This window comes from Sardina pilchardus, chromosome 24, assembly GCF_963854185.1.
Source record: "Sardina pilchardus chromosome 24, fSarPil1.1, whole genome shotgun sequence".
Taxonomy (NCBI): Eukaryota; Metazoa; Chordata; class Actinopteri; order Clupeiformes; family Clupeidae; genus Sardina; species Sardina pilchardus.
In genome coordinates this window covers 3,962,136-3,979,635 of record NC_085017.1, presented here as the reverse complement: position 1 = coordinate 3,979,635, position 17,500 = coordinate 3,962,136, and the positions used below count along the sequence as shown (strand labels likewise).

Sequence of the window (17,500 nt, the reverse complement as noted above, 5' to 3'; positions counted from 1 at the left end):
CATGGCGTGCTGTCTCTAGAACATCATGAGAACCAGACACACACTCATACACACAGAGACAAGAGTGCGGAGATGGGTATGTCTGCTTCTAAACACACACACACACACACACACACACACACACAAACAAACAAACAAACAAACAAACAAACACACACACAGATACACACATCCACACAGTCAGCTCCACTCACGGTAGAATAAAAGACAGACAGGCAACACAGCATGTGTGTGTTTGTCTGCTTGACGGTAAAGTTTATATGTCTGCTAGCGGTGGAATCTTCCCCCCACCTGATGCTCTGGAGTCTCTCATTCATGTGTGTGTCTTACTGCTGTCTGCCTCTTATGGTTGTTTTGCTTTCCATGGTAAGAGTGAAGAATGTGTTTGTATGGGTCTTTTATGTGTGTGTGTGTGTGTGTGTGTGTGTGTGTGTGTGTGTGTGTGTGTGTGTGTGTGTGTGAGAGAGAGAGAGAGAGAGCGAGAGATTAATAGGTATGTGTGTGTGTCTGTGTGTGTGTGTGTGTGTGTTTGTATGTGTGCGTGCGTGCGTGCGTGCGTGCGTGCATGTGTGCGTGCGTGTGTAGCACCCTTAAAGTAGGTTAAAGAAAATCAAACCTGAAGAAGGGGTGCACTGAGTCCTTACTAAATCAGCAATAATAACTTAATCTAGTCTGTGGGTTTTATACTGCTTGCACATTAATGTACCAAAATAACAAATGATGATCACAATAAGATATCTTAAACACAATGGTGCTTTACTGAATAAATGGTAGTTAAATTAAATTGAAATAACACAAGTGGTCAAACTAAAACTTATTATGTCTCAGTTGTTTTCGTTTCCCCCCTTAATACTACATACACAGAAATCAACAGAGTACCAAGCACAGCACCTTTAACTTAATCTATTCCCGTATGGAGGAATTCACCTACTTTCTTAACATGTGCAAAAAACATACACATTAACCACACTTGAATTCACATCATCACAAACACACCCTGCACACAACCGTTCGTTCAGTATCAACGTAAACCTATGCCGGCAATATAATGAGTGTCATATGTTGCAGGCCTGTTTGTTGCTTGTGGTCGTAGAGGCCGCAAACTCAAATGGCCGCTTCACTCTCCAGAGCAATAGAAAATAAAAACAGGCGCCTTTACCTCCTCGCGGTAGAATGTTCACTGAACGCTGTTTCTCTCCCACCGCATTAGATGCGTAGCTTCGTTCGTCACTCAGTCCCCGTTGCTGTCAACATCCGTAGAGCCCTTGACGTCCCACTTGGTCAGGTGGACTAAGACTCGACTCTGTCGACCAGCGTGGCACTAGCAAAGTCCTCAGCCACGAAACACTGGATACCACGTTAGCATCGAACCTATTTCAACTAGCTGCGCGGCTCCCCTGTGTTAGTGGGGCCTAGGCTACTATAGCTTAAACTTATAGCCTACTCTAATCTAACACTAACGTTGTGAATAATACACCGTATAATTCCACTTTCAACACTTAAGCTCACTCCCGTGTGCTGGGGATGAATCAAACTTTTTCCATAAACACGCAGGTTCGGAGAGTCCAAAGAAACCCGTCACCCATCCTCTTTTCTCTTCTCCCTTTCTTTCACACTCTCATCCAATCGGATTCGAGCAGATTTTTCATGTCCAATACGGGGTCACTTACTTAGCTGTTACTAGGTAAAATACATCTCAAAATACATACATCATATATCACATTACATACTTTGCATTGAAAGTAACAAAACATGAAATAAACAAAATAAAATATTTTAACCCCGTTACACCCTCCCTCTCCTAAAGCGTCTGTGTCCTCATCAGACTACTCTAGACCTAAGAGTGCAAAATCAACTAAGTTTCAATTGTTATTGTAATGCCGCCATGAATTATTGTGATAGTCTCATTCCTAGAACTCCCAGGTTTATCATAGGTTAATTTAACCACAGGTTTTACCTTTCTTTTAGGCCTATCTTGTATGAAGCTATCACCTTCATTGTCAGACCTAATCATTCTCTCTGACCCTCTAGTCCCCTCTTGGTTTACCACCTCAACTACTTCTGAGGCATCAGTTTCCTCATCAGGACCACTTGAGCTCTCCACAGCCCTTGGCGAACTGTTTCCACTATTAACCTTAACTGGAATTTCAGCATCACAATCTGCAGACTCGTCCAGTGACACACTGTCAGCAGCCAAACTTTGCACGTCATCCTCCTCATCACTTTGGTGAGGCACCTCTACACTCGGAAGTGTCTTATCACCTCCCAACAAATCATCAATTGGATGCTGTGATCTCAATGACACAAAGTACTCAGAATCAGAAGATGATTCAGACAGCTGTTGTTGAGCATCATGAACATTCTGAGTCTCAATGTTGCTGGCCCGCCTTTTGCGAAAATCTGCTCTAGTTTGTGGTTTCTTAGGCATCTCGTCGCAGAAGTCTTGTCTGGGAATTCTAACCTGGGTACCAATGGGTAGTAAATGATCTCTGTGGATAGTCTTAATTCCACCCTGTCCATCAGCTCGTCTTATTTTGAACACAGGCAGATTAGGCAGTTTTCCCACCACTATGTACGGGTAGGGACTCCATTTGCTCTCCAACTTATGCTTCCCTCTAAGCCCAAGATTTCGTAACAACACCTTGTCACCTATCTCCAGAGCCTGAAAATTCACTTTCTTGTCATAGTTGCGTTTATTTCTCAAATGTCTCTGATCAGCGGCTTCTGATGCAAGTCTGAAAGCCCCTTTCAAATCCTCTCTCAATTTCTCAACATATCGGGTATGGCAAGCAGTCTCTTCCACATCTAAACTGGTGTCAAAACACAGATCCACCGGAAGTCTTGCTTCACGGCCAAACATTAAATAGTATGGTGAATAACCAGTACTATCACACTTGGTACAATTGTAAGCATGCACCAAATAACTCACGTGTTGACTCCAAGTCCGTTTCTTTTCCTGGCTTAGCGTACCCAACATGGAAATTAGTGTTCGATTGAACCTTTCGGGCTGTGGGTCACCCTGTGGGTGATATGGGGTAGTCCTTGATTTGCGAATCCCCAAGACTGTCAACATTTCCCGAATTAACTTAGACTCAAAGTCTCTACCTTGGTCAGAATGGATTCTGACCGGGAGACCATAATGCACAAAGTATTTATCGAGCAACACTTTGGCCACCACACTAGCTTTCTGGCTGTTCGTAGGAAAAGCCTGAGCATAACGTGTGAAGTGGTCAGTCACTACTAAAACGTTGCTCAGACCTCTCGAATCGGGTTCCATAGAAAGAAAGTCTATACAGACTAAATCCATTGGCCCATTGCTGGAGATTTGCTGTAAAGGAGCAGACCTTTGGCAGGGCGATTTGAACGCAACACATTGCCCACAATGTTTTATGTACTGCTCAATCTCCCAAGCCATCCTTGGCCAAAAGAACCGACTCCGAGCGAGTTCAACCGTTTTCTCCACTCCTAAATGTCCAAGGTCATCATGCAGAGACCTCAACACCATTGCATGAAACTGCTTAGGTAAGACAAACTGAAGCAGCTCATCTCCAGAACCTCTTTTGGTCAGCCGGTAAAGTAGTCCATCCCTAATTATCATTTTCCCTAGCTCTCTTTTCATACCAGACAGCTCACGACTAGCCTCCACACTCACAGGCCATCTTCCACTGTGAAGAGCCTGTATTACAGGTCCTATCATGTCATCAGCTTCCTGTGCTGCCCGCAGTTCTTTTCTGGGCACCTGTTCCATCGCATTCAACCCAAGCTGTGTGGGACAACAGTAGGCTTCTGGCACACAACTGGGCGGAGAGCCTAACTGATCAACACATCTGGCAGGCCCACTGTCAGATCGCTGGACTGTAAGACGCTGACAGATGGACTTAACTCCATTCTGGGGTATTGTCACCCACTCATCCGCACTCTCATCAATCATATTTCGCGACAGCAAGTCTGCATCTATGTTATGGCGGCCAGGGCGATACTTTATGTCAAAAGTGTAAGTGGACAAGGCAGCCAACCACCTATGTCCAACAGCACTAAGCTTAGCTGAGGTGAGGACGTAGGTAAGCGGATTATTATCTGTGCGGACAGTGAAACTAGCACCATACAAATAATCATGCATTTTATCCACCACGGCCCACTTCAAAGACAAAAACTCCAGTTGATGGATAGGATAGTTCTTTTCCGATGGTTTTAGCTTTCGGCTGGCAAAAGCCACCGGCCTAAGGCCCTCAGGATACTCCTGATAAAGGACAGCTCCTAAGCCCTTCAAACTGGCATCCACATGCAAAATGTATGGCTTTTGGGGGTCAGCAAAAGCCAATACAGGGGCATGTGTCAAACAATCAATGATTTTATAGAATGCGACATCGCAGTCATCGGTCCATCTAGAGCCAAAGGGCTCTGACTCTTTCAGATAAGTCTTAGTGGTGTCGTAGGCATGCTTTAAGCTTTTCTGCTTCGGACCATAGCCTTTCGTAATGTCAGTCAAGGGTTTCACAATGGCTGCATAGTTCTCAATGAATCTGCGGTAGTAACCGCAAAACCCAAGGAAGGACTGTAGAGTTTTCAAATTAATAGGTTTAGGCCAGCTGGTGACAGCCTCAATTTTTGCTGGGTCCGGGGACACACCCTGTGCTGAAACAATGTGCCCCAGGTACTTCACTTCTGGCATACAAATCTGGCACTTGTCTATAGACAGTTTCAGCCCGACCTCGCCAAGACGATCCAAAACCTTCATTAATCTCTCCTCGTGCTCCTCTAGCGACCTGCCAAACACAATGAGATCATCCAAATACACGATCACTTGCAACAGATTCATATCTCCTACAGCCCTTTCCATTAATCGCTGGAAGGTCGCCGGGGCCCCGCTAATCCCTTGCGGCATTCTTTCAAACTCAAAGAAACCTAGCGGGCATATAAATGCCGTCTTTTCCTTATCCTCTTCATTCATTGCTATTTGATAATAGCCACTGCGAAGATCGAGAACTGAGAACCATTTACTCCCCGACAGCACGTTCAATACTTCATCAATACAAGGTGTTGTGTATTGATCTGGAATTGTCCTGCTGTTCAGGAGTCTATAATCAATGCACATCCGCACCGCACCACTCTTCTTCCTGACCACTACTATTGGTGAAGCATATGGACTACGCGATTCTCTAATTATGCCTGCCTGAAGCAACTCCTGGAGATGCTTTCTCACATCCTCTATGTCCGCAGGGGGCAAACGTCGTGAGCGCTGGCGGAAGGGTCGAGGATCAGCTAGTCGGATCTTATGTTCAACACCCTTGGCCATGCCAACATCCCATTCATGAAGAGAAAACACCTGAGATCGTTGAGCCAGCTTGGTTCTCAGCCTATTTTTCCACTCCTCAGTAACAGGTGAGTCCCCAAAGTTAACCCAGTCAGCATCAAACTTATCCACATTAGTCTTTTCAGATTCCATCATGGTCACCGAGTCAGTGAGTTGAAGGCTACCAATCACAGTACCCACTGGTATAACAGTTTGTCTCAATGACTCATTTCTGACCAGAACTCTAAAACTGTTAACATCTACCGCACCACCTGGAACCACCATAGGCTGAAGGAGGACTCCTACCGGAAGTGGGGCAACAGGAGAGACGTCAACCATCAATATTTCTTTATCAATATCAGGCTTTACTTCTGCTGTACAGGCCACCTTTGCCTCCTGGCCAGGATTCAGCATCAACGGGCCTGGGCCCTGCCATTTCACACACCCAACCTCATGCTCCAGCTCCACAGTATGCTGGCAGTGATTAGGAAAGCATTTAAATTGGGCATCACAAGCCTGTATGCCCAAAGTATGAGTGACATCAATTCCACTTTTTCTGCACTGCTGTATTAAGCGTCTAACATGACTGGCATTGGTTCCAACAATGACAGAAAGCTGATCAGAAGTCTTAGGATTTGGACAGATGAGGGCAAGAACAGAAACTGTCTTGCATGAACCAACCACTTCTGCTGGATACTCCACATCCACGATCACATAACCCTTATATGGATAACTCGCTGGGGAGTCACTCAAACCCCACAGGTTCAGACCAGTAACAGGGTGGATAGGAACACTGTTCAGATGCTCCTGGTACCACGATTCAAATATGATAGTGACTTGCGAGCCACTGTCTAACAATGCTTTACAAGAGATTCCATTGACTTTTAATGGAACAATGCTAGGCGGACCAATCAAACCATCAGGGATTGGTGAAACCTTTGGTGCAGTTACTGCCCCCTTCTTGACATCACAGTTCACTTCACTCACCATTGTATCTTTGGCTTCTTTGTCTTTGCTAAGTTTCAAAGCCTGGATAAGCCTTTTTATGACTTTAGTTTGATCTTCTGAGTTCTGACATTTAGAAGCAAAATGCCCATTCCCTCCACATCTATAGCAAAAATTTTCATCATTTGTAGGGCGACGAGGAGGATTAAAGTCTCTCTTAGGTGCTTCAACAGCCGAGACTGTGACCAACGACCCATTGTCAGTCATTTTGTTACTCAACTTGTGCTGGAGTCGCTTAACTTGTTTCTTTAACGCGGCTATTTCTGCCCCTTGCTGGGCCTCCAATACTCCAGTAGGTTTTACATCTACTTCTACGCCCTCTGGCAGCGGAAAGGTCGCAACTGCTGTGGCAGCAACTAAGCTCTTCAGTTCCTTGACTTCTAACTTTAAGCTCTGAATCTCAGACGGTGTCGACTCAAGGCTTGCCTGAGCATTCACACAACTGACAGACGACCCAAGCTTAGTTCTCGAAGTTTCATACTCTTCTTCAACACGGATCTCCTTTAAGAGCTGTAAAAAGGTTGGCGGGTTGCTTTTCCTTTCTCTCAAACGGAGATTGACTAGCATTAACTCAGAATTCACAGCCCCTCTTAACAATTGTTCTAGCCGTGCTTTATCAGCAGCAGCTGCGGGCAAACCACCTCTCTCCACTACTTTCAACAAGGACTGTTCAAGACGTCTCAAAAACTCTGACAGTTTCTCTCCTGATTGCTGCTTAAGTAGCCTAAATGCAAAATACAAGTCTTCGCCTGATTCAGCAGACCCAAAAGCATCATCAAGAGATGCAACACAATCTGCAGGAGTGATGTCTGCATTTGCAGCACGGGCTGCCTTAACTATTTCAAATGCTGGGCCCCTCAGACTCTCAAAAAGTTTCCTTTTTTTTTCTCCCTGTGAACATTCAGACTCTTCAATAAGAAGCTTGGCTTGCTCCTTCCATTGCTCAAACGAGTCTTCACCAGCAGGTATAGGCAGCAAGCCGGAGAAAACTCTCAAACGCCTATAGCTACCCCCCTCAGTCAAAGGCTTCCTTGTTTTAGCCAGGAAATCTCCAACGGCACGCAACACAGACTCAGTGGGATCAGAAAGAGGGCGTTCTGGAGGGAACAATGAACGAACATCTTCTACAGTTTTACCCTCTGACTGCAACAAACTATGCAATTTAGCATTGAAGTCAGACAAAGGAGATGGAACGTTTGGATGAGGGGTGGTGTCTTGTAAGATAATGGACCAAGTATCATCTTCTGTAACAGGAATCTCTGAAGGGACACGGTCTTTTTCTACACGCTCCTTGCACTCACATAAAACTAAGAAACTATTAAATTCAGAGCTGAACACTTGTCCTCTGACACGAACACGTCCCAAGCACTTGATACACTGTACTGTTTCTTCAATTTGTTCATTTGCAGGGACACTGTCACGGGCAGAGAAAACAACCAACAAAGAGTGGGCTTCACTGAGTCCCGCACCCCGACACCAACCCTTTAACTCTATGGCTAACTTAGCTCGATCAATCATTTTTCAACAAATGAACACACACCTATTATATGAAACAGTCTTTTGGACCATAAATGTCACTGTTAACCCAAGACTAATCCCAGCGGTGCCTCCATTTATGTAGCACCCTTAAAGTAGGTTAAAGAAAATCAAACCTGAAGAAGGGGTGCACTGAGTCCTTACTAAATCAGCAATAATAACTTAATCTAGTCTGTGGGTTTTATACTGCTTGCACATTAATGTACCAAAATAACAAATGATGATCACAATAAGATATCTTAAACACAATGGTGCTTTACTGAATAAATGGTAGTTAAATTAAATTGAAATAACACAAGTGGTCAAACTAAAACTTATTATGTCTCAGTTGTTTTCGTTTCCCCCCTTAATACTACATACACAGAAATCAACAGAGTACCAAGCACAGCACCTTTAACTTAATCTATTCCCGTATGGAGGAATTCACCTACTTTCTTAACATGTGCAAAAAACATACACATTAACCACACTTGAATTCACATCATCACAAACACACCCTGCACACAACCGTTCGTTCAGTATCAACGTAAACCTATGCCGGCAATATAATGAGTGTCATATGTTGCAGGCCTGTTTGTTGCTTGTGGTCGTAGAGGCCGCAAACTCAAATGGCCGCTTCACTCTCCAGAGCAATAGAAAATAAAAACAGGCGCCTTTACCTCCTCGCGGTAGAATGTTCACTGAACGCTGTTTCTCTCCCACCGCATTAGATGCGTAGCTTCGTTCGTCACTCAGTCCCCGTTGCTGTCAACATCCGTAGAGCCCTTGACGTCCCACTTGGTCAGGTGGACTAAGACTCGACTCTGTCGACCAGCGTGGCACTAGCAAAGTCCTCAGCCACGAAACACTGGATACCACGTTAGCATCGAACCTATTTCAACTAGCTGCGCGGCTCCCCTGTGTTAGTGGGGCCTAGGCTACTATAGCTTAAACTTATAGCCTACTCTAATCTAACACTAACGTTGTGAATAATACACCGTATAATTCCACTTTCAACACTTAAGCTCACTCCCGTGTGCTGGGGATGAATCAAACTTTTTCCATAAACACGCAGGTTCGGAGAGTCCAAAGAAACCCGTCACCCATCCTCTTTTCTCTTCTCCCTTTCTTTCACACTCTCATCCAATCGGATTCGAGCAGATTTTTCATGTCCAATACGGGGTCACTTACTTAGCTGTTACTAGGTAAAATACATCTCAAAATACATACATCATATATCACATTACATACTTTGCATTGAAAGTAACAAAACATGAAATAAACAAAATAAAATATTTTAACCCCGTTACACGTGCGTGCGTGCGTGCGTGCGTGCGTGCGTGCGTGCGTGCGTGCGTGCGTGCGTGTGTGCGTGCGTGTGTGTGTGTGTGAGTGCGTGCACAAAGACTTGGCAAGTGTCTTATTGATTCTATTACAAAGCTATCTAGCTTTTAGCCTAGGATCTTTCTCTTTCATTATCCTTCTCTCTCTCTCTCTCTCTCTCTCTCTCTCTCTCTCTCTCTCTCTCTCTCTCTCTCTCTCTCTCTCTCTCTCTCGCTCTCTCTGCTGGGAGTAGAGGGTGGTTGAGAGCCTGTCCATCCACCTGTCAATCAGTCAAGTTAGTTTCCCTCTCTGCGCTGAACTCTCTAAATTGGTGTCGGGGCTCCAGGAGCTCACAGGCTGCCCTCGCTGCCCCTCTCCCCCCAGGCGAGCTGCACTGTGTCGGGGAGAGATCTCCCGGCGATGCCCCTGGTCTGGCCACTCACTGGTGGTGCAGGCTCAGCGCATTAGCCCATTAAGAACAACCGCCAGCAAAAGTGTTAAGCGTTAACTCAACCCACAGTGATGGGTGTCTCTGTCTAACACCGTGTCCATCACTGACACTTGCACATATCCTATGAACATTTCAGCATTTTGGCGATAATATATATATATATATATATATATATATATATACAGTATATATATATATATGAATACATATATGTGCATATATACATACATTTATTTAATTTAGGTGGGATTCTTCTATTAGTGGAATAGAAGTTAGCGTCTCACCTCACTTAGCAATGACATTGAACTTTGTTAAAACTAATAGAATATTATGTTCACACTTCAGTAATGCCACTTCATTATTTTCAGTGTCATTCTTGCCTCTGAGCCTGTGTTCTTAGTTAGACAGCACTTGTCTCAGGAATTTGTTTTATTTAAAAAAAAAGAAGAAAACTTTTCATAATTTCACATCTAAATCCAGAATGACATACCGTACTTGACATTTTTGGCCGGCATAACCAAGGCTACACATTCAGGGGAAGTATGACTTTTGATCCATTCAAATAATGGATCAACTCAAAGCTCATTTCCTAACTTATTTCCTTATGAACGCCAGAAATGTGTCACTCCAGCTGAAGTACGACTGCTGTTAACACTGTCTCACCTTAGCTTTCACTAAAGCCAATTGTTTGCTTTCTCTGAAAGTAATAAAGTGTTTTGCATGAAAAGGCACTGTCTGTGCACTTCAGAATTCAATCTAGATGGAACTCCGTACCAGACAGATACTCCCACTCTCGGATATTGTGCAATAAGATTCTGAATTAGATGAAATATGACTAGAGCCTCAACCAAAGAAATATTTGCACTAGCGCAACTGAGGCCAACTGAGGCCATCTGAGAGTTGGCGGTGACTGATGAGTATTGTCACTGTAACTCTAATAATACAATAGTATAAGTGGAGTGGGCAGGGAATGTGGATGTAGTGTGTTTGAATGGTGGATGATGCTTGATTAATTCAATTCAATTTCAATTTCAATTTAATCTCACTTATAAAGTGCCAAAACATTACACATGTCTGGCGCTTTACAGAGTGTTTTAAACATTCAAAGAGAGCCCATGAGTAACAGGGGCAAGGAAAAACTCCCTAGAATTGGAGATACATATAGGAAGAAACCTCGGACAGATGCACGACTCCAGGGTCCAACCCATCTGCTTAGGGTCAGTTACAGTACAGTAAAGTCGTTTGTAGTATCAGAAAGTTCAAATAGTCCAGTGTAGGGAATAAATTGTTCATTAGTAATTTCGGAAAGTAATGGGTCTCTAGGATGCGTGGGCCAGGAATCTGGGCAGGGAACCACAGCAGGCGATGGTAGGGCAGTCATGGGGATGGCGATGGCGATGGTAGGGCAGTCATAGGGATGGGACTTCAGGTGTGATGAGGGCCAGGCACAAAGATGGCTGATGACTGGTAATGGTTTACCTCACAGGTGAAGTATAGGGGAAAGGGCAGAGAAATAAAGTGAATTGTGGTCTCAAGTGGAAGTTTGGGGTGCTCAAACTTTGAGTTTTGGTGTTTTTGAATGGATATGAGTGTGTTGATAATGATGTGTTACAGTATACTGAGACTGAGTCTACAACCTCAGGGGTGTGTTGTGTTGTGTTGTGTTGTGTTGTGTTGTGTTGTGTTGTGCTGTGCTGTGCTGTGCTGTGCTGTGCTGTGCTGTGTTGCCTTGTGTTGTGTTGTGTGGTTTGCTGTCATGGTGCCTCAGAGAGCTCCTGAGCCCCAGGCTCGTCTTCCCTGGAGGGGGGCCTGTGGTCGAGCGTTCCCTCCCCAGCGGCGGTGGCCTGACGGTGGGCCTGTGTTGTGTGTGTTGTTGGCAGGGCGTCGCTGTGGAGCTCCTGCGTAGTGCTCCCCCTGCTGGCGCTGACGTGGATGAGCGCCGTGCTGGCCATCACTGACCGGCGCTCCACGCTCTTCCAGGTGCTCTTCGCCGTCTTCGACTCCGTCCTGGGCTTCGTCATCATCACAGTGCACTGCGCCATGCGCCGCGAGGTGAGGCCGCCCGCCCGTGTGTGTGTGAGTGAGTGTGTGTGTGTGTGTGTGTGTGTGTGTGTGTGTGTGTGTGTTCACTTGTGTGCGTACATGCCTGTGTGCAAGAGTTTCTGTGTGTGTGTGTGTGTGTGTGTGTGTGTGTGTGTGTGTGTGTGTGTGTGTGTGTGCATACATGCATGTTTGTGTGTTTGTGTTTGTGTGTGTGTGTGTGTGTGTGTGTGTGTGTGTGTGTGTGTATGATTGTGAGTATCCATGCCTTCAATGAAAAGATTTAAACTGTCCATAGCATAAGCATGCATGCATTCGTGTTATCTTGACTGTCTATAGTATTTGACAGTTTGAATCTGTACTGTAACTTTTACCCATCTAACTGTGAGCGTGATATAGTCATAACATATATCTGCATAACTCTCTTAACTGTATCTCAATCCTGTATATCTGTCCATAATGACCCTGGCAGTGGCCATACAGTAGCACAGCCCAGCCCAGCCCGAAAAAGAGTTTGACATTAGTAGTCCACAAGGCTGTGAAGTTTAAAAAGACTCGATAAAAGAGAATATGTTACATAGGGATTAGGCATTAAAGGGTTAAATCTGGTTTCCAGGGACGACTACATGGCGACCTGATCCGCAGCGCAGTACAGTCCCGGTCCCCTATGGGATTAGCGTGACTTAGCGTGCGCGCGAGCGAGCGAGTCGGTCCAATAGTGCGCCTCCATGCACAGAATGAAAAGAATCAAATGTGGCCTGGGCCATAAAACAGATTAGAGCACAAAAGCAGGGACTACTTTGATAGAAGAAAGGATAGATGGACTTCTGTAAAGAGATTACAGCGGTTTTTATTTTTTTATTATTTATTTTATTCTCTCTCCGCTTCTTTGTGTAGAGTGACAGCACAAATGATACCCCCCCCCCCTCCCCCTGCTCTCACCCGTGTTCTCGCTAGCTTGCACACACACACACACACGCACACACATGCACAGACACACACAGACATGCACACACACACACACACACACACACACACATATACGCACACACACACACACACACACACACACACATGCACACACTCACACGCGCGCACACACACACACACATGGGTACATACACACACACACACACACACACACACACAAACATGCATGCTGTGCCCCCTGTGGTGATGTCAGATCACACCCACAATACATTGTGGTCTTTTTTGATCCAATTTTCACTGCGTTTCTCTGCTCGACTGCTCTCCATTGATCCCGCAAATCAGTGAACAGGGAGGTTGGAGTTTGGTCCCAAAGACAAAGACAGAAGACAAAAGGGGGGAGGTGGAGGGCATGAGTGTGTGTGTGTGTGTGTGGGGGGGGGGGGGGTGATAAACGAGCTCTGAAATACTAAGCCATATATGTTAAATCAATATCATAAAACCGGGGATTAGAATGAACCAAATCCCAGAATTATTTTAGTAAATATATGAAAATCCCTGGCAGGGATTGGATGTAATCCCTAATAGCTTTAGCATAACAGGAGCCGAGCCGCACAGAGGGGACTTTCTGAGCCGCACACACACTTTCACACAGGGGGCCTGATCTCTTATGAGCCCGTCACATAGACCATTATTATAGCGGCTAACCTCAGAGGCACCGCCACAGTAGACGGCGCTGACAGAGGCATGGAAGACGACGCTAACAGACACGTAGCATGGAAGACGACACTAACAGACACGTAGCATGGAAGACGACACTAACAGACACGCAGCGTGGAAGACGACACTAACAGACACATAGCACGGAAGACGACGCTAACAGACACGTAGTGTGGAAGACGACGCTAACAGACACGTAGTGTGGAAGACGACGCTAACAGACACGTAGTGTGGAAGACGACGCTAACAGACACGTAGTGTGGAAGACGACGCTAACAGACACGTAGCGTGGAAGACGACACTAACAGACACGCAGCATGGAAGACGACACTAACAGACACGTAGCATGGAAGACGACACTAACAGACACGCAGCGTGGAAGACGACACTAACAGACACATAGCACGGAAGACGACGCTAACAGACACGTAGTGTGGAAGACGACGCTAACAGACACGTAGTGTGGAAGACGACGCTAACAGACACGTAGTGTGGAAGACGACGCTAACAGACACGTAGCGTGGAAGACGACACTAACAGACACGCAGCATGGAAGACGACACTAACAGACACGCAGCATGGAAGACGACACTAACAGACACGTAGCGTGGAAGATGACACTAACAGACACGCAGCGTGGAAGACGACACTAACAGACACGCAGCATGGAAGATGACGCGTAGCGCTCTATCATCTTTGGTTGCTACCCCTATTTAATATTTGACAACAGAGTAATTACCAAAGTGACTGACTTGCCAGTGATTCACCAATGATCTAATATGCCATAGCACATACAAACTCAACCATAGTTACACGGAATGGAGAGTTCGGCCTTAGTTAACATGGATGGAGAGTTTAGCCTTAGTTAGCATGGATGGCACCTGGGTAACAGGGTTAATGCAGACAAGTGATTGGAAGAGATTGGGTGCAGAATGAGAGGGAGAGAGAGAAATGTCTGAGTGAAAGAGAAAGAGAGGGGTAGAGGCAAGAGGAGAGAGATAGAGGTAGAGAGAGGGAGAGAGAGAGAGGAAGAGCGGTGGAAGCAAGGAGAGAGTGCAAGTGAAGATGAATTGAGAAAAGAGGAGTTAGCAGTTGCATTAGGCAGTTAGTGGGGAGATGGAGAGCGTAATTGGGAGTGCAGGTGTGAGAAGATGAAACAAGACAATCAGCATTGGGGCAATGACCCCAGCGTTTTTCTCTTCATCAGACCACTCCATCCCAATTCAGCCACAAAAACCTGAGATATCTGCCTCCGACTGCACCAGGCAGCTCAGTCTGCCTAGACTGTGAATAAACAAAAGACTATTGAGATGGCCGAAGGCTACCCCTCCAGTTTTTTGGGAGGATAGTGTTACCGGCCCTGAAATTTAACTGCAGGCAAGCATGTCACTTGTGAATTATCGTCAGGGTTTAAACAGCCGCAGTTGACGGCTCTCTCAGTTGTCAAAATATTAAAAACATTAATACAAATTTTCCTTTTCTGTTGATCCGTGAAATGTGCTAATAACCGCGGAACGTGTTTTTTGGGCACACAGTATTCAATTTCAAAGCTTTTCTGAGACATCAGGCCTTTTCAGGCCTTTTGTTTCTAGCCTCGCTCTTCTTTTCTTCTTTTCAATTCTTTGCCTCTCCTTTAATGTTTTTTTTTTTCCTCCCGGAGAATAGAGTCTCACTCAACACAAAACTGCTGGCTCTGCTCAACCCCCTGCTCTTGGAGGAGGAAACATCAGACTCGGAGAGCCGTATTATCCCAGAGTGCTTTCTTGCAGCCCGGTCGACTAAAAGCCTTGACCTAAACCTGCTCACCGAGCACTTCCCTTATCTAAGCGTGGCCTTTTCTTCTCTGAGCCACGAGAACAGTCAGCCCTGGCAGCACACACACACACACACACACACACACACACACACACACACACACACACAGGGTTTTGGGTCCATTCTATTCCCTTTCCCCTTTCATGTAGCCTGCGGCTGTTTAGTCCTCCCTGTTGACTTGGCTTTGATGCCGTGCTGGAGCAAAGGTAGAATTGTCCAGGTTGACACGGGTTGATAAACGTTTAAATGTTATCAATCGTCGGTGTAGGGGTGAAGTGTTCTGTGTTGACTTGCTTTGTTACAGCGCTGTATTAACGAGGGCATCTTCATTAGTCCTCCATGTTGGGTGCCCCTCCTTCCTGTCTTATTGTTATCCTGCCTTTGGTCTTTTAAAAGTGCCCGTTTCTTATTAAGCTGTGCCACAGATACAGTACACGTGTGTGTTGTCCTCACTGGTTACTAGCATATCAGTCCAATAGCTGTACAGGATGCACTGAGAGACGTCGTCAAAGATCATTAACATTACTTTGCATTACATTTGGCCAATGCTTTGTTAACCAATGCGACTGAGAACATGGTAAACAGTTTAAGCTTTTTGAAGATTTTCTCTCAATAATTCCAGGACTATTTAAAAAAGGTGGAGTACAATAAGAAGTGCATCAACGAGTGCTGTTTTTAAACAGTCCAGTGTCAGTGCTAGTCAGCTGGTAAGTGCTGGGATCAGACTAGTTGTAAGAAGTGCTACAAGAGGAGATGTTCTCTCCAGACTTGGGTCTTCAGGAGTTAGAGGAGGTCATTACATGTCCTGCCGTGGCACAGGGTGGCAGGGTGTGATGTGACAGGTGCTGCGGTGTCCTGGCGGGGCGTAGGGTCAGAGGTCGTCATGTCTCTGCCTGCTCCCTCACAGGTACAGGAAGCGGTTGGATTGCCGGTTGGAGAGGTCATGTGGGGTGTCAGATCACGGGGTGAAAGGTCATGTGGGGTGAGAGGTCATGACGTGTTGTGACTGTGCCTGCTCCCTCACAGGTCCAGGACGCGGTGCGCTGCAGGATGGGCGGGTGCAAGGACGACAGCGAGAACTCTCCGGACTCCTGCAAGAACGGCCAGGTGCAGATCATGGTGAATACCATTCCACTGCATCCCCACCATCACCCCTCTCACACACCCTACCCTCACCCCACACACACCACCATCACCCTCCACACACACCCTACCCTCACCCCACACACACCACCATCACCCTCCACACACACCCTACCCTCACTCCACTGCATCCCCACCATCACCCCTCTCACACACCCCTCTCCCCCACCTCACACACACCCGCCATCACCCCTCTCACACACCCTATCCTCACCCCACGCACATCCCCACCATCACCCCTCTCCCCTCCCCTCCACACACACACACACATCCCCACCCTCACCCCCCACACACACCCTACCCTCACTCCACACACACCACCACCATCACCCCTCTCCCCTCCCCTCCACACACACACATCCCCGCCATCACCCCCCCACACACCCTATCCTCACTCCACACACATCCTCACCATCACCCCTCTCCCCCACCTCACACACACCTCTTACCTCCACTCTACACACATCCCCACCATCACCCCTCTCCCCCACTCCGCACACACCCCTCTCCCCCACCTCACACACACCCGCCATCACCCCTCTCCACCATCACCACCTCCACACACACACACACACACACACACACCCTTCACACACCCCTTACCCCCAGAGAAGAGGAGTGCATGACCACCACCATCACCATGACCATCACCACCTATCACACACTTCCACACACATACCACACAGACACACACACACACACACACACACACACACACACACACACACACACACTCAGTGGCATAAAAGCATGATGATATTCTGGATCTATTCAGTGGCTCAAAGTAGCAATTTACTTTGACGTCAGTGAGCTTGTCCACAAGTGATATGTGTTCTGCTATTTCCTTGCAAATGCCTTTCACAGCCTTACTCAGAAACTACTCCAATCCACATCCTTTTGTTCCCCCAACGACATGCTGCTCTCATTATTATCCAGAAATAGACTCGGTTGTTCTAAGACCAGAGGCTTCCTTCAAGGAAACTTCTCGGCGCTGTGGATTAAAGAGAGCGAGAGAGTGAGAATCAGGCGTCACAGCCGTGCTTTTCAGAACCCCTGATGCTGCAGCAGCAGTTGGTGTTCGCTCACGTCTCCTTTGTTGTCGTTTGTTTCTTTAATTGAAATGTCTTGCTGTGAAGCAGTCAGAAAGTGACAATAATAATGGGATTAATATTAGAGGAACTCTTGCCAATCGGATTAGCCTTTGAGAGTGCCGAAAATTCACACAGAGACATTTGAAATAGTGTTATAAGTGTGTTTGTGTGTTCTGT

At 46.2% G+C, this 17,500-nt stretch overlaps 1 protein-coding gene across 1 annotated transcript in view; it reads left to right on the top strand.

Annotated features, from left to right (window-relative positions):
- The window catches only part of adgrb2 (adhesion G protein-coupled receptor B2), a gene marked incomplete at its 3' end in the record, with an annotated part of 151,720 nt that overhangs the window by 127,901 nt on the left and 6,319 nt on the right, over positions 1-17,500 (top strand). Inside the window, 2 exon segments of the mRNA XM_062530091.1 lie at positions 11,468-11,639; positions 16,116-16,208. Of these exon segments, the coding sequence (XP_062386075.1) occupies positions 11,468-11,639; positions 16,116-16,208 (265 nt within the window).